At 47.1% G+C, this 17,972-nt stretch overlaps 1 protein-coding gene across 6 annotated transcripts in view; it reads left to right on the forward strand.

Annotated features, from left to right (window-relative positions):
* The window catches only part of LOC144146608 (uncharacterized), a 478,728-nt gene that overhangs the window by 174,068 nt on the left and 286,688 nt on the right, over positions 1-17,972 (forward strand). For all 6 annotated transcript variants that reach the window (XM_077678547.1, XM_077678552.1, XM_077678560.1 and 3 more), the window contains exon 2: positions 5,681-5,738. In XM_077678547.1, coding sequence (XP_077534673.1) covers positions 5,681-5,738 — 58 coding nt within the window. The remainder of the gene's footprint in view (positions 1-5,680; positions 5,739-17,972) is intronic.

Below are 17,972 nucleotides of genomic sequence, written 5' to 3' on the forward strand. Positions count from 1 at the left end.
TTCAAGAGTCTCTAACCAAAACGAATAAGCCTCCCCGAAACGTAGTAACACTGAACTGACCGAAAAAAAATAGGAAAAGGGTGGGAGGGGCGCTTGTTCTTTATTGCATCAGCAAATAATCCTGATCTTGATTCGAATGCTCCAGTTTTATTGTCCTGTATTTATGAGCAAAGCCGTGGGTTCGACCTTGCGCGAGATCACTGGGCCGGACCAGGACTTCGCGTTCGACCATTCTGCCGCCTCAGCAGTACGTTACAACCTTCAGCCCACAGGCAATTGGATAGCCTTGGGAACAAAGGGATATAATGGCTCTGGTCATTTCGATTTTCTCTATTCCTAGGTGGTGGACCTTCTATGTGTAAACGTGCGGGCGCTGAGGACGCCGCTTGTTGCCAGGCAGGGCCGGCAAAGCAAATTGTCTGTGTACGAACATTCATAAGGATCCCACACGTTGCTGGTCATGGACATGCGTCTTCGGCGTAAGTAATGGACTGTCAGCCGCAGCGGCGGAACATCGGAACATAGGGGTTCGCTCAGGCGTGGGTTCGGCCAGATAGTGGGGTCCATAGTTTGCTCCTCCTATGTGTGTGATATAGATCTATCTGTCTGTGCGGATTAATATACGTACATCCATTACTACTTCGCGTGTGAGACAATCGGTACGTTTTTTTTTATTTCCGCGTGAAGGTGCACTCGCTGTGTCGATTAATCACCTTGATGACCACGACCTGCATAGCGGTTGCAGTAATTTCCTTCAGGTGCATTCGGCCTGCTGCCGGCTGTCGTCTGCGAAGCAGAAACGAATAAACGAAATTGCACTAATTCGGGGAGCGTAAATGGCCTTCTAATGCATCTATAGGAAGCAGGTGCCGTTGAGCATTGGAAGAAACGCATGCAGTCGCTTTAGTTCCGCCAACGTTAGCGGCTTTAATCATTTCGTGTTATTACAGGATAAGCCGCGATGATACGTTCATTAATTAAACGCTAAGTTTTCTGCTAGTTGAAGTAAATGTTTAATGGTTTTGTTTTTCGGCATAGTCCTATCAGAGTGTGAACGAGATACTTGCAAGGGCGCTGATAAGCCTGTTCGAAAGGCTGGGTGCAGTACAAGTTGTAGACAGCCTTTATGGACCCAGGAACGTCGTTTCCATCTGCAATATCATAAAGGTGAAACATCGCTACAATTAGGTGGTCTCATTTTACTTGGAGCAGAGAAAATGTCTGATGGCCGCTATAAAGAACAATAGAAGCGTAGGATGCTACGCATGCTATGCCTGTTGCGTGCAGCCAAGCGCAGATTGTTATGCTAACGGCGCAGCTTTCACAGGGCTTCGAGGCGCGAACGAAGAGGTTAATCTTCGAGACCACGTTATATGAGCCCCTGGGCCATTTTCTCGACTACGGGAATTTTCTGTGAAATTGTCATGTTGTTTTATGTAAACGATCTGTGACGTATGCACCTAAAGGTCAGACGAGACGCCATGTAATTTACCGCTTAGCTTAAAAAAATTACCAGCAAGCTTCCTGATATTGTTCAAAACGCATAGCAACACGTGGTACGTAAAGTAATGCCTCGTTATAACAAAACCGCTTTGCTAGAAATGTCATTTTATTGGAAATTTCTTCTGGTCCCAACCCAGACGCATGCATTTTAGGCCGCATTACTCGAAGAGCAGGAAGACCTTGACCCACTTAGAGCGAAGTGGCCAGCGGAGGCGTCGCCGAGCTGCGGCGATCCGCCGGCGAGTCAGGCTGTCAACATGGCCGGTCAGCGCAAGCTGGTGTTTCCCCGGCGACTTTCTCAAGCCATGGTCGATTCGCGCCATCCGACTTTAGACAAACGGTCCAAATGCGTGAATGGATCATTGACTTTTGCTCCTAGACACTGGTCAATTGCGTGGACGCGACGATGCGCGAATACCGACACTCGAACCGTAGAATTAGCAGTGTCGTCGAACACGGTGCGCCGAAATACTCTTGTTTTGGAAACTTCATGGCTGCACACCTCGGGAAAAAATTGCCCGGTGATCATGCAAAGCCTCTAGTGGGGAAACCGGGAAATTTTGATGATTGCGCTGCGTACCCACAATGACCGGTTATTTTTTTTTTTATTTTTTTTTTTTGGAGCTCAACAAACTCGACCTCATGCTCGAGTCATGGCATTTTCGGCGCTTTCCAGTGCGAAACTCAGGTACCGTTCCCTGACGCCCGCACGCCCCTATAAAAGGGACCACTGCCGCTGCAACTTTTACGGGCCGCGACCACAGCCTCATACAATGCCTGGTCAAATTGGAGCAGGGGTTCCTAGCGCCTGGCAACAACTTGAAACAGCTAAAGCTCACTGCCTTTTTGCGTCACCCAATACATCCTGTTTTGATTCCTCCCAGTTGTGGCGCAAGTAAAGCTCCAGTGCTTTAGCTTTTCTCGAGTGGTCGCCTATATCGAAATACCGCTGATAACAAATTTTTCGCCGTCCCACTGACTTCGTTATAACGAGGGATTACTGTGATTTAAAATAAATACGCAAGTTAACGCCAGCGATATACGCAATTTTTTGCACTTGGAATTAGGGTTACCACCAGGAGGTGATCCAATTGTGGTTATTTATTTATTTATTTATTTATTTATTTATTTATTTATTTATTTATTTATTTATTTATTTATTTATTTATTTATTTCATTCATTCATTCATTCATTCATTCACAGTATCAGGGCCATGGCGCACCTAACTTAGACTGGGACCGCAGAAAAAGAAGGCCGTCACGGACTGTATACGGTTCTGTAATGGTGTAATGACAGCGAAGCCTTCGCCTGATAACGCAAAGCCATACTGATGTCGCCGATTCACTCGTTTCTCAAATGTGAACTCTGTCAGCTTGGTAATTAATAAAACCATTTTTTTGTTTTTGTTGTTCTTTCCTTTTCTGTCTATGTGTCCTGCAAGCTTACTAGAAGAAGAGTGGACGGGTGCAGCGTGTTGGGTTCTTTGTAACGGAGAATCATGCGATGTTGTTACATCGAACCAATAACTACGGTTTTATTGGTACTTGTAAAAACAAAACATGAAACGTTATTTTTATGCTCAACTGTCTCTGGCTTAGGAAAAGTGGAAATTATGTTTTGGCTAGCAAGCAGACTCAAACAGCACCTTGTGCGCAGCGGTGACTGCTGCAAATTCGCGAACAACTCACGGCGCCGTAGGGATGGCGAAATTGTTCACAGGTTTATGGCAATGACAACCAAAAATGTCTTCGTGCCACATGACATCTGCGGAAACACAGGTCGCTAACCAGTTGCGTAATATTTCGCGCCAGAGGTTTAAAGCGCGTCACCGTGTCGCAGCCAACTGTAAAAAGGGCATGACTTTTAGGCGTTAAGCATGCGACATTGTTTTTGTGGAAGAGCATGCAAGAGCAACTGAACAGCGCATCACGCTCTTCGGTACCTTTCGCCTAGTTTTTCAGAGCTCAAGATTCTACCCTCAATCAAGGATCCCCCACACACACACACGCACACACACACACACACACATCCAGACTGTGCAGCATACGGGGGTACCCCAGGCCATTCTTCCCTCGAGGAAAACGAGGCGGCACACGCCGCTGCCCCCGAACTCACACTCCGGGCGTTTTCGTCGACAGAAGAGGACCTTTCCGCATCCTCCACCTATCCCCCCGCTCCTTCCCGATACACTGAAATTTCATATCATTATCGCCAACTCCAGCTTCAAAACCCTCCTCCTCACCCACCCTTCAGCACACACGCGGCTCGCATTTGGCGCCGACTACAGACAAACATACTACACCTCGGTACGCCACTACATCCCCCCTCCACTTACACCTACAACTGCCCCTCTTTCTCCGTCCCGAGCACTGCTTACCTCCTAGACTGGGAATGCCCCTACGCGCCAAACCCCCTCCCTTCTCCTTCCCCTGAGCAGTGGGAGCGCGACCTGGCAGCTCACGGTGTGAGGACAAGGAACGCCTCATCGCTCGCGTTCAGGCTGCTGCGCTGGCTCGCGGCTTTCTGTACTGAGAGCCACCCACTGTTATGCTCAATAAATTAACGTTTTAGGGACGAAGCACCTAAGGGGCTCGGGCTGTCGGCGTCTCCTGTCGGCTCATGTAGTAGAACATTCCATCGCCATGGATGGGCAAAAACGCGCACTAAAAGAACACACCGGGACACTCGTTTTCCAACGCCTCGCGCTACTTCTTAGCATACTTCTTAGCATGCCGCGGCGTGTGAGACGAAGGCAACTTACGGCCAGTCTGTCTCTCATTTAAATGCTTAAATTCGGTTCAACCCAAGCAACGGCGCCACCGCCTCAGCAAGCGCGCGATTGCTGCTCCCACCGGCGCTCTTCCGGCGCCCCATCAGGGCGAGCCGTGTGGCAAGAGAGAGACTTACAATCTTTGAATACACTTATGCGCAGCACGCTTCGCCCCTACCCAGGTGTCACGTTGGTGGAGATGGCCGGGGATTTTTTCCCTTTTCTTTCAACGTCAACCATGGATATGAACCAAGGGGAAGCCAAAAAAGCTAGGCCTACAGGCATGGGCGTCAGCAGGATTTTGTCTTGAGGGGGGCAGACCCATCGTATTGAGGGGAAAGGGGGAGAGGGAGATGGGGCAGGACAATTGTTCTGGGGTGGCTTGGGGGGGGGGGGGGTGCAAGGGCCCTTCTTGGGGCCCCTGCCGACGCCCATGCCTACAGGTAGACCTCAGAACTCACGGCGTTATACGTCATGAAATGCCAAAAACGTGGTGCATACAGCCATTCTGCCAGCTTGAAACACGCGGCAAAAGTGAGATCCTATCTGAAAACGGTTCCGATCAAAATGGGTTCCAGTGAAGACGGTTCCGGCAAGAAAATTCACAAAGCCGACAATTCAGGAGAACCGAGAATTCATGACATTTTTAAGATTTTCTGGGGCACAGATATAGTAAGCAGACGGTAATCTCTAGTCTCCATGATTGCCATTTACTGGTAAAGCTTTAGACGCGACACCAGTTATTCGGGGAAATCATATAGTGTTTAATATAGACACATCTATGCCGGACTTGCGCGGACAAATACATGGCTTTCCGCGAACTTTTGCTTGCGTTTCGTCTGAGGAGTACCATGGCCTAAATTCAGTACAAACAATACAGAATAAATTCTAGCTTCACTTGGCAGCAGGGCAACATCTACCTGTGCGCGGAATGACGGCGAGTTATTTGGTACTGTTTTTATTTTTTGTTTTGTAATTTTTCTTTATATCGCACTATGGAAGATGTAAGCATCGCACGCACGAGCTTACGAAAGGTTTTTCGTATCACTCAACTTCACTGCGTGCTGTGCAAACCGGGTCTAAAGCCTTCAGCGCTGGCGGCGGACGTTAGAACCATCACTAACACTACACCAAGCGGTAACCTGACGAATGCGTTCCGCAAACCCCCGGCCAAAGCCTAACGTGATCCGATTCTCGAATAGTCCAAGCTTCTTTGCTGTGGCTAGTTCAGCAGGGCGCCCACGTGGCAAACTTGTAGCAGTAAATTCCAGGCAGCCGGTTCCTTTTCACGAGGGCGCTGCTTGGTATTTCGCCCATGTCGCCTACACTATAGATGCACTGACTGCACTTACCCAGCGCAAGTCCGTTGCTCACATTTTGCTTCTTTTTTTTCTCTTTTCTTCCAGAGCTTTCTTACTAGGAATAGAAGAAATAGCCCAGAATCAGAGTGCATCTGCCCTCCCGGTAAGCCCTCTTCCGTTTACGTCGGATGTGCGATTTGCATGTGCATTGAGAGGTGGGCACGCTCAGCGTCGCTGAGCGAAATCGTTTGCCCGGCGCCGCCTCTGCATGTCCCCACTTCCAGGATCCCTCCCCGAAGAACGAAAGTGTAAAAGACGGGATAAAAAAATGGGATCGATGCTTCTTGGGAATGCGGCGCATTGATTGCATCCGTGGTGTACGTGATCACAGCGGGGCCCCGTAAGCTGCGGAGAGATAGGAATGAACCGTGCCGGCTTCCAGCGCCATCGTATACTCAAACTACGAGTATATATTGATGCTCCTTCAGAAGGGTGGTTGGAATCACTTTGGGATACTCTGCGCTTCTTCTGCTATGAGCAAAACAAGTGTGGTTTTAGCAGTTTGGGAAAATAGTAGCGCATGAGCTAGTTTCTACCTTGATAACAAGTAAACAGCCAGACAGCCACTGGATCACAGACTCAGGGCATGGTCAAGCTACAAAGCTGCCGTTTCGCCTGGTGTTTCAAGCTCGTGCGATGAAATCCTCGCTGTTACATTACAGGAATCTCATCAATGTTCAAAGTGGCACTGAAGTGGATGTGCCAGTCTATTAATGGCGGCTAGGTTCTGCAATACGGCTCAAGCAGACTTGATTTTCCCTATTTTGGTGGAAGCCGTACGTGGTTGCTTTGGTAAATTCTGATCCCGACATAACCACGGCACGCGGTTGTCTCACGCCTCCCTCAATGACATCAAGCTGGTTTACATTGCGGTTTTACATTGGATCTGGATTTAAAATTGAAGTTTTCGCCTGTATCATGTTAATGGGGAGATTTTATTGCTTCACTCACGTCTTGCACCAGTACCGCGGTGTTGCTGGTTCACTCACATTTTGCCCCGGTTTCCGCGCCGTGGACTCCACGGCATGTCGTCGCAGACTACGTCGCCACATCCGCGAGCAGGATGCGACAAGGGCGACACAACTTTTGGACGCACTTTTCTCGTCACCGAATGCGCGTAACCGGCTGAAGTAAATTAGAGCGTAGTCTAGGCAACCTATAAATTAGTTAGAATGCTTCATAACCATATTCAATGTCTGTTTAAGGCGTCGTGCAAGTAACTGCGTGCATTGCACCGGGCATTGAACTTGCTTGTGAGATGGAACAGTAAATGGAAGTCCCGAGGTGCCATATTTTTATTAGTGCTGATGGCGCTTGGCAATCTGCAGAGAAAAAAAAAAAAGCTGCCGCGTTAGTTTATGCAATGATCTCAGATCCGATCTGACTCTAAAATAGTTACTTGTCGCCACGGCCTTCATGAAACGCGAACTAGTGGCAGTGGCTCCTACGGACGTGAACAACTCTGCTTCCGCGAAGAACGCCTGTAATATTCCGCACCTGCGGCACGGAAAAAAAAAGAAGGTTGAAGCAATGGGAAGCAGGTTCTTACGTGGTGATGACAGAAGACTTCGGGAGGGAATACAGGGTGTAAAGCGCATAAAACAACTTGTACCCGTTTGGACTGAACCAGAGCCGTATACGTTTTTCCGGAGGAATACATGGCTTTTGACTGGCCCACACCCCCGTCCACGAGATTGGTAGGGTCCTAGTCGTGATGAAGCGTGCGGGATACGAAATTACGATCGCTTTCAAGCTGGTATTCGCACTACTTCCTAATTTTTTAGCGCCAGGAAACTTCATAGGATATAGTTTTATTCTGTCCGACAAGCCTGCTCTAATCTGTTGTAGGAAATTCGCATTTAAAACTTGCTTCATAGCCGTTTTCACACAATGACAACAAGCGAGTCAGATTACTTATAAGAAACAAATTGCGACCGGTATGGAAGAAAAAGCATGCATTCAAGGACTTCTTCTTGTGAGGTTTAACGCGCCGAAGCTACTTCTGGGCTATGAGGCGCGCCGTAGTGGAGGGCTTCGGATTAATTTTGACAACCTGGGGATCTTTAACGAGCGCCTCAATCTTGGCACGCGGGCGTTCTTGCTTTTCGCCTCCATCTGAAAAGCAGTCACCGCGGCCGGGAATCGAACCCGCGTCCTTGAGCTCAGCAGCACAACAAATTCGAAAACTTAGTTGCGGGGTATTTAATCCGGTGTTTAATTTGCGCAGTAGTTTAAAGTGAAGGAGCGTGTCAGACGCTTTGGAGTAATAATGAATAAGACGTCAACTTTATCTCCAGTGTCTATGTTGCTAGAAATAATGTGTACGAATTCAGTTACCTGGATTACCGCACCAAAACCGCCCTTGACTCTATGCTGGAAGTTGCGCAATACCGTATTTGTTTTCATAAATGCAGTGGTTAGTTTATTCTGGTAACCAGCAATGACCCCGTGGGCCACTACACTAACAGATATAACACGTGTTGAGTTAGTTCGTACTTGCAATAGTTTTGTTCGGCGCGCAGTTGTACACAATTAGGGACTCCCGCCTCCTGTCAATACGTGGGCTCCTACCGGAAGCGTGTGGTTATGGGAAATTACTGGAACTCATGTCTTATTGGAACTATCCTTAAACAAATTGGGCCAAGAAAGTGTGCTCAAACGACTTCTTACCTATGCCGCTGCGGTGAAAGGGCTACGGTTCAACGCCAAATGTGGGCGTGTGAAGGAGACTCGTTCACTCCTATTTATTCCCCTGACGAGTAGGTGGAGGCGTTAGGCCGCTCGGATTTCCAGCCTCAGAAGGAGCTCGTTACGCGAGCGGCTGAAGTCGCGACCCTTATAGGGTGGCACCCTCCGGGCCCTAATCCTTTTAGCGAATAAAACTCTTCTTCTTTTTTTTAAAGCATGAGGAGTGTTATCTCAGTAGGTGTGTTGAATAACCATCTCTCACAGTTTTATAATAAACAACATGGGCTTCTAAGGGCGGCGTGTGGTTAGAAAATGTCCCAAGAGGTGGCGCGCTATTCGAACGCGCGAAAATTGAACGGAATTTCACTTTCTGGGGGAGGGGGGGGGGTGTATTTAAAGAAATTTCACTCGCCTCCTTATATGTTTGTTAGGACAAGATTATAAAATTTGTAGATGTGTATGGGTAACATCTGTAAGCAAAAACGAACTGAATAAATCAGCGGTCTGAATAGTTAATAAGAAATCCGCAAAAACGCGTTATTTTTCAGAAATCCTGATTCTCTGTATCAGGTGGCTGTTATTTAAAAAATCTTGTGAAACAGTTTTTGTACATTCGTATGGGTAACCAATGTCAACAAAAGCCTGTTCGATAACGGTCCTGCGATAAAAATAAAAATTGAGAAAAAAAACTTTTAGCGCATTTTACTCTCTCAGGGTTGTAAGGTAAGAAATTCAGCCATACTGAGCGCCTACATCATAATAGGAATTTACTCCTGAAATTTGAAGCCTCTAGAACCAGCAGTGTGACGGGGTGTTGATCACCTGTTAGGCATTTTTTTGGACCCGTCAGGGGTGTACTTTCAAAAAATCAATTTCGCCCTTTTAGCGGCGTCGCAGGGGGAAGTAATTAAAATTGGTTTGGTGCATATCATTTATTGAACTTTATCAGCAAAAACAAATTGGTTGTATCAATCCGTGAAAAATGCATTGCGAAATCTTTAAAAACACCCAATTCGCTCCGAAATGCAGATTCGCGCCACTAGTGCTGGCGAGGGCAAAACCGTAAAACTGCTTTATTGAGAATCTTACGGGCTACATATATCAGCAAAAAGCACTTTGGCATCTGAGCGGGTGAGCGAGAACGCAGTTTCCCCTTTTCCTCTCTTAGGAGAATAATTTGCGAAAATCCCGCCTTAGTGAGCCCCTACGCCATGATATAAATGTACTCTCGAAGTTTCAGTTCTCTAGTCCAGCATTTTTAGCTGGGCGTTGATGAATCAGTCAGTCAGTCGGGGAGTTCACTTTATATGTATATATGTGCTCTATAGCTTACATAAATGAGGGTTAAAAGAAGTGGGTCTGCATTTGGGGAAATCTTGCATTTCACCAGATGATGGCACATGGGCATTTTTCTACAACGTCCGCATAACGAGAAGTCCACAAAGAGGTCGAACGAGTAGCATATGCTAGTGATTCCATCGAGACCATTACATTTTTTTTTAGTTTCCAAGCTACGTATGAGATTTAACACTCCTGATTCAGTTGTCACCACATCGCGTAATGGATAGCGTTGGATTCGGAAAGACAAAAGGAGAAACATCATAATTTTTAACTGTAAAAATGGTTGGAACGAAGTTAATAAATATATTAGAAATGTGAATCGGCTAGACTGTGACTGTTTCTGCCGTTTATTAAAGCGAAGCCTTCAGCCTCTCACTGATGTCGTCTGTGGTCCACTCTGTTTTTCTTTATTGGTCGTCTGTGGTCCGCCCAAAAAGAACTGCAGGAAAGCCAAATTTCTTTGACGATTATGATGATCGCGGGTGAAGTCAATAAAAATTAAAGCGCTTCGCGCGGTTGGAAACGAACCTGGGTCTCTCACGTTACGAAGCCGACGGCTATCCGATTGCGTCATTCCGGCATGACCGAAGCAGTTTGGATTTGGAGATGGGTGCATGGCCGTCCAAAATTAGACAGAAATTTCACACCTTCGTCTAACGACAATGATGGGTGAGCGTTAGGGAAAACCATGGAATGCCCGTATCAGTAAAGCACTGGAGAGAACAATCGCAGTGCAGTAAACTGTACCGATAGGAAATAGGTGTTTGCATAAAGAGCGCAGTCTTACGTCATACTTTAAACAACACACAAGAAGCATCACAGAATTTTGGGTTGGTTAGTTTCTGGGTTGGTTAGTTTGGGGTTAGACTTGATTTTGCAAACCTTCGCGTTCCCCCATCGTTGTCGTTTCGACAGAGGGGTAGTTGATTTTTAAGTAATTTTAGTAAGTATCACGGGAAGGAGTGAAAGTCAAAATTTTGGGTGGTGGCTGTTCAGTGCGCGCCACAATTGAACGCGAAATATAGACTTGTCTAATTCTGCTACGCCCGAAGTTCCTTTTTTTCCTCATCGAAACCGAAGAATGCTTTCCAAATTTCTCCAAGACCTGCGCTGCCTGAGTCTGCGAACTTTAAGTGATAGGTACAAAAGCTCACGGTTCATTTATTTTGGTTTTAGTCTCCATGGAGATAAACTCTAAGCCGTTTGTTAACCATGTTTTCAAAGAGAGTATCCAGTGTATTAGCGTAGGCTCACTTGAGGCGTTGAGTAAAATAAAATCATCGTTAGTATTGGCTAAAGCGCCTGGAGCAGAAGCGCCATCCCTACCTTCAAAGTCAAGAAACGTCGACAAAACAAGTCATTACTTACTGATTCGGCATGGTAGGGAAAGAAGAACAACCTGACGGTCAGAGGCCATTATTTATTTCAATTTTTAAGCCTTGGCATAAAAGTCGGAGCCTCAAAATACCAAGTCTGGAGCATAATTATAGTTTATATAACGAGTGAGGGCGAAAGACACAGAAAAGTTAATGAGTTCCCTACAGATATAAGCTTCACGACCATCACATGAAACGGAGGGCCAGTGGATACCTGGTTCATCGAAGTTACATATGCAAATGAAATTGGACGGGCTGAAGTTGCGCTCATACATGGACCTAACTTCATGTACGAGCGCAATATTTTGTGGTATTTGTACGGTCGAACCAGCAGGGTGAGAAGAAATGCTCATTGCAATGGCGATTTTCACAAGCACTTTTGATACTATACAGACCCAGTTTTGGTAGAAGCAGGCAACAAAGCAAATTTCAAGTCCGAATAACGAGCAGCGCGGCACCTTCCCCTTTCTTCACGAGCCGATAGTGCCTAGTGCCGCATACCCTGGGGGTGTGAATTCGCAATAAATAACACCAATATGCAGTCATGTTTTAGTTTGGCTGATAACATAGGGTGAATACGATGAAACAAAAGACAAAAGAGGCTTGGTGATTATTTATTATGTTACTAATCTTTAAGTTTAGGAGGAGGGACAGCGTCTACATGAATAGCGAGGCACTATTGCCAGGCAAGGTTCACTGTGAGGTAAGGGGTTCGGAATGAACTCTTACTGTGGGAGGAGCTGGAGACATCATGCACAATATATTATTGGCCTGACCAAGGGCTTGAAAAGAGAATGTATCTTTTCTTCTGAGCAGTACCGAAACCTCAACTTACTGGAACACCCTAGAGCCAGAAAGGGGAAAGCAGCGTCCCACTGCCTTTCACGCAGCGCATACACTTTAGGAGGGAAATTTTCGCTTATACAAGTTTTCGTTCCTCTAAACTTCGGCACGTCCGTCAGCATGTTAATTTTATCCCAAATATCTAGTATCCTATTAGGATAACGGGTCGGAAACGTTCTATGCACTCTCTGCAAGTCTTTGACTGCGTAAAACTGAGGGCAGTCAATGTATACCATTACTGTAGAAAAGTGGCAGAATTCTGCGCCATCAAACTGTCACCGCATTCGTTAGCTTTCTCTGTTAGCCCGTAGATTATAAGAGTGTTGGGTCGTGACCGGTTTGAGACATTATCAATCTTGCAAGTACGTTGAGTAATACATCCGTTAGCCACCGTTATCTAGGACTGAAACTCAGCTCAGGCACGCGATACTCGAGTGCTTTAAACTTTGTGTGTAAACGGGGCTTATATTTCAGCAATAGCAGTGTTGATTTTCTTCGAAGTAACCAACAATGGCGAAACCATAGCAGTTGCATCACATTTATTGGGCCTACAAAACTAAGTATGCGGGACCCAGAACTGGGCTCCGGCGTCGAGAAAGCATGCGCGTAACAATGAGTTGTCCGACGAGTGTTAGGTTGTCCGCTTTTAGCTTTGACCCCAGTCTTTGAAGGGTAGGATGAACCATAATTAAGTTCAGCATTACCACTCAATAAGAGAGAGAGAGAGAATAGTCTTTAATGATACTGGTGAGGTTAGCCTGGCCAAGGCGCCTAGCTTGCTACACCAGATGTATAAAAAAAAAAAAAAGGAAATCGATGAAGAGATGATGATAATGACTGTGATGAAGATGACGCGCTCATTAAGAGAGTCCTGTTTAAAGAGTCTGATCAAGTCCTGTGCTTTGCAGGAAAGACAGTAGAGCTTTTGTCGCTCGAGATGCTCGTTTAGAGTTCGTCCAAGGGCCTAGCACGTCACTGAGAGTTAGGCCTCTAGACAGCGGAAGACCCAAGGACACTAAAAGGGACGTTCTGGCGGCTCTATACCGCGTACACTCACATAGCACGTGGTTCAAGTCCTCGCGCACGTCACAAAGAGTGCACAAGGGGGAAGCGGCCTGTTTCGTCTTGAATCGAAAGTAATTGGTGTAAGCGACATTTAGCCGCACACGGTGAATAACCGCTTCGTCATGCTTGGAGAGTCCTTCAGGCATCCTAAAGGTCCCGTGCGGGTCTATGGAGTGAAGCGGCGCGTAATTATGCGGCGCAACAGCCCACATGGATACCACTCAATAAGATGCTGATGAAATGAAACAATGACACCTGAACTTAAGGAATCGAACACTGGTGACCAAGGCGGCAGCACAGAAAACAGCTACGCCATGCGCACCAGGAAAGGAACCTACCAGCATCCAAAAAAGGTTTATCGAAAATTGCTGAACATTTGAAGTGCGTGTATGAAACGTGCACTATCTTCAACACTTTGAGTACTTTCACCATGCTTGTGGATGATTAAAGCCTCACATACAATTTGCAGTTTCTCACTGTGACTACTCGCTACTTTCCGGAGCAGCAATCTCAGATCGCCCCGATCGCGTGTAACACACTGTTGGGTCTGCCTACATGGTTAGCGTTCTGCTTAGCAGCCCACTTAGCCTGCAGAGCAAGCCGCTGTTGGCACCGCTAGTCATCGGATTTGCCACCCGTGTAGCCTGCAGAGCCAAACGTCGCTGCCCACAGCGATTCTGCTCCAGTTCGACTCGCTTGGTAGCTCGTACGTCGTTCCTAGGTACCCCAGGATAATTTTTCTCTGGCCCTTTCCTCTGTCGCACATAAACGTCAGCACATAGACGTCAAAGCTTATTCCGTCCCTCCTCGATAAGCCTAGCACGTGGTGCACATAGACGTCAAAGCTTATTCCGTCCCTCCTCGACAAGCCTATAGCACGTGGTGTGGCACGTCGCCCTTGCCTAAACAGTACTTCATTGGGACGATGCCCCCGATAACCACCTTCGTTGAACTCAGGCTTGTGACGTCAACCACAATGTCACACGCAGTTGCCAATGAGTATTTAACATTCCTTCTCTCCACTGACTCTCCCCCTCTCGCAACCGTCCAGCCAGTCAACGGCGATGGCGCACGTTAAGTTTTTTGGGGACTTCAGCGGCTTCATCACGAAATGCTGGACAGGTAGCCTAAGAACGTATCTCATTGAAATTTAGTATTGTGCGCTCGTTGAGCCACCTAATATTCATTCTCTCTCTCTCTCCCAGTGAAGCCGAAGCCCTTGGCCAGCTGCTTTAAAGGGACCCTGCAGCACTGCTGATAAACACTTCCACTCTTCCCTTGCGCTTCCAGGAGCAAAAGAAAGAGTGGGCACGTTTATCAGCGGTGTTGCAGGGTCCATTTAAAGGAACCCTTCAGCACTGCCGATAACTGTTTTCGTTCTTTCTTTCGCGCCTGGAGGCACTGCAAAAGCTAGAGTGCGGCACAGTGCGGCATTGTGTGGTTTGCTCGTAGCAGCAGATATGTCTTTCAGTTTCTACTTTGCTTTTTACTACAAAGCAGTATATTTGGGTTGGTGGGTTATATTTGGATTGGGTTGGTGGGTTATACTGCAAAGCAGTATAACCCACCAACCCAATCCGCTCGACCACTGAGGACACCGGAAAGGTCGCATTTGGCCGTTTGACGTCCACGTTTAAACTTCCCGCCAGCTCAATGGAGATGTCATCAGTGAGGGCATGAAAGCTATTAGCTGCGCGTGCACGCCCCCCCCCCGTCCCTTCACTCCCCACCCGTGCACGCAAAACCAGCAACCGGTTATATGCGCGTGCTTAGACGTCAAAGGCACCTGCCCAAATGTATCTCTAAAAACCGTTCAAATTGAACAAGGAATACTGGTTCGCGTCGTCAGCGGTCCAAGCCAGCAAGAGGCTGTTCATCCGGGAGGGATGTTCAGCTACTGGACGAGCTGGAACTTGCGGTGCCAATGGCGCCGGTAGCGGCATTTCGTTGTTTTCGCGCCCATTCGTGCTTCTGTTCGGGCATACGCTCCTTAAATTCTCGTTCTTCCTCAGAGAGAACGACGTGCGTCCGTCCCATGGCGAGTTACAGCCTGAAAAGACTGGAGCTTTATCCTAGCGGACAAACATGTGGCTGTCCGTTTTCCTCTCAAGCCGTAGGCATCTTCCTGTCTGTGTAACACACGAACCCACACATAAACCGCTCGACCAAGGTGGACAGCTGGCAGGTCGCATTGAGCCGTGAGGCTTCCACGTTTAAATCTACCTCGAGCACAAAAGGCATGTCATTGGTACCGGCATGATGCCTAGCTGTGCGGGCATGTCCCCCTCCTTCAACCCTAACCCGTGCTCGCATAAACCGCCGAGTGGTGATGCGCGCGTGCTTAGGCGTGAAATAAACCGCGAAAATGTCGCTCAGAAAGTCTTTCAAGCTGAAGAAAAATCATGGGCTCACGTCGTCGTTCAAAGCGGGAAAGTTGCCCTTCATATGGGAAGGATTTGCAGCTACTCGACGAGGTGGAATTTCAGGCGACAACAGTGGCGGCTACATGTTGGGCTGCCTATTAGTTGCACGTGCAGCTAATAAGTTTTATGCCCTCACTGATGACATCTCCGTTGAGCTGGCGGGAGGTTTAAACGTGGACCTCAAACGGCCTAATGCGGCCTTTCCGGTGTCCTCAGTGGTCGAGCGGATTGGCTTGGTGTGTTACACAGACAGTAAGATGCTTCGACGCGGGAGGGAAACAGGCAGCCCCATGTATGCCCGCTAAAATAAAGCTCGACTACTTCCAAGTTTCCTTCAGGTTAGAATAGGAGGTATTGGCTAGGAAGCATGCTTAATCACAAATTGCAATTTTCGGGCACTCCGTGGACTGCGTCGAGCTTCGCCGGTCATCCTTCTTCACAGAGTAGAAAGGCACTACATTTTTTGCTGAAATTTTCTTCAAGCGGCTATTGAATGCGTTTATCGAATGCGCCTGGCTTCTATCAAAACGGAAGGAAGCCAGCGAATAGCCACGATACCGCATGAATGGCGCCATTCAAGCGCAGAAACAATGTCAGCTCGAAAAAGAGAAACACCTGTCCAGCACGTTTCCATGTTGTCTGTTGGGCGTTTAGCAGTAATATTTGGCTGGGGTACTATTTAACTTCCAGTACTAAGTACTGGACGCGCTTGTTGACTACGTTCTGAGAGCATTTAAGATTTTTGATAAGTTTAAATAAGAGTTGCGTGGTCGATTTAAATATATAAGGCATTGGCGATTGCGTACCGCACTCTTTAGTAATTGCGCCGTGGTGGGTGCTTAGATAGAAAATAAGTTGAGCAAGATGCAGAAAAGGCATATCACCGATTGAGTTACTAACGCTCGTCTAAGTTACGTTATCGCGTATTTCGGGTCGTGAAGTTTATTCTGCATGGGCTACACTATCTTATGCACTTGCCGTGGCATATCTGCTTACAGACGCTTGTGTGCTGAATAACAACATCAATAACTAGAAAACGCATGGGTTATGTATCAGGGTCGTCGTTATGCTGAGTTAAGAATTAATGGACTCGTTACCATGCGCCCAAACCATTCATACAGCCGTTTTCGTTTTCTGTCTTCACAACAAACACATCCGCCGCGGCGGAATACCCAATCCGCGGTCTTGGCCTCAGCAAAACGACGCCACTTTGTCACCAGAGTAGTTTTTCCAGGAGGGGAGGGTAGTCCCTTTATGTTGCCCGCATGGCCTCGCAAGCACGTCCTAACAACCATTAGCATAGTGCTGTCAATGGTTTCTTTTAATATTGGGGGAAACTCCGGAGTTTCATTAATCTGGGCCCACAAATTTATTGTTATTCCCCTAGCGTAAACTGGCCCTCTGCGCATTCGACACCAGTCAGGGAAGACGCTCTTCTAAACAGAACAAAACTTAATGATATATTCTCATACTAGTGTCGTATGCGACAGTATGGGAATACCTTGCTCATATACGAGATCACACCTAAATATACTGAAAGAAAATTTCATTACCTTTATTTATTTTGTTACATGTTAGGATTACCCACAGCGCTCTAATATACGACACTAGTGTAGAAGGTAGGGGGATAATAAAAAAAATGCTAGTAAATAGAAAAACATCAGTAAAAACCTAATCCGTGCCACGTGTCCTACGAAACTTGAGTTACAGGTTAAAATTTGAAAAGTTTGATTTTCCGTCGACGACGTAAACCTAAAAATTTACTGTGGGGCGTGGGAGGTCGCCACGAGTTTTGACAACCGGTTTTTGTATACACGCAAAACCCAGCTTTAAAACACGAAAGAACAGGCTGCCTCACGGCCAGTAAATTTTTTTTCGGCTCCAATTTCGAATAAACGTTCCGCCCTTGTGTACGAGGGCAGCTGGACGCCAGAGAGCAGCCCGCTGCCGGGTTATGCCGAGCGAGCGTGATTTTATGGAATAGGAGCCGGACGAGAAGCCGCATGCCGTTCTTCGTGCAGGCAGGCGACGCACGCACGCACGCGTAGACTTAAACCCGCACTCCAAATGTTTGCTATGTATATAGCCTGGTATTTAAATGACGCAGCGAGGAACACTATTGCGACCTCAACCGCGTTCAAAATTCAAATTTATGTTTGAGTGGAGAAGCTGTACACGTGTGATGCAAGGCGCTCCGTAGTAGAGGGCCGCGGATTAATTAATTTGGCGTGTTGGTACATGTTTCAAAGCGGGTAGCCCAGAAAATTCAATGATGCAGATGCGACGACAAGGCAGATGCGTTAACGATAGGTTAAGGGAGCATGCAATCGATGCGCGAGAGAAAAAAGCAATCGAAGGTTTTTTTTGGCGAGACATTCGTCGACTTGCAAAGATGGACGTTTTGGAAAAACGAGCAAAGAAAAAAACACGAAGACACAATCAAGAAAAGGACAACCCACTCGCTGGAGAACACTCAACACTCCAGCGAGTGTGTGGCCCTTTCTTTGACGGGGTCCTTTCTTTGACTGTGTCTGCGTGTTTTTTCGTTGGTTTTTCCAAAACGTCAGAATGCACCAACTGGCCAAGCACGGTACACTTTTT

Source organism: Haemaphysalis longicornis, unplaced genomic scaffold, assembly GCF_048455015.1.
Source record: "Haemaphysalis longicornis isolate Haplotype H1 unplaced genomic scaffold, Haemaphysalis longicornis Haplotype H1 scaffold_1, whole genome shotgun sequence".
NCBI lineage: Eukaryota > Metazoa > Arthropoda > Arachnida > Ixodida > Ixodidae > Haemaphysalis > Haemaphysalis longicornis.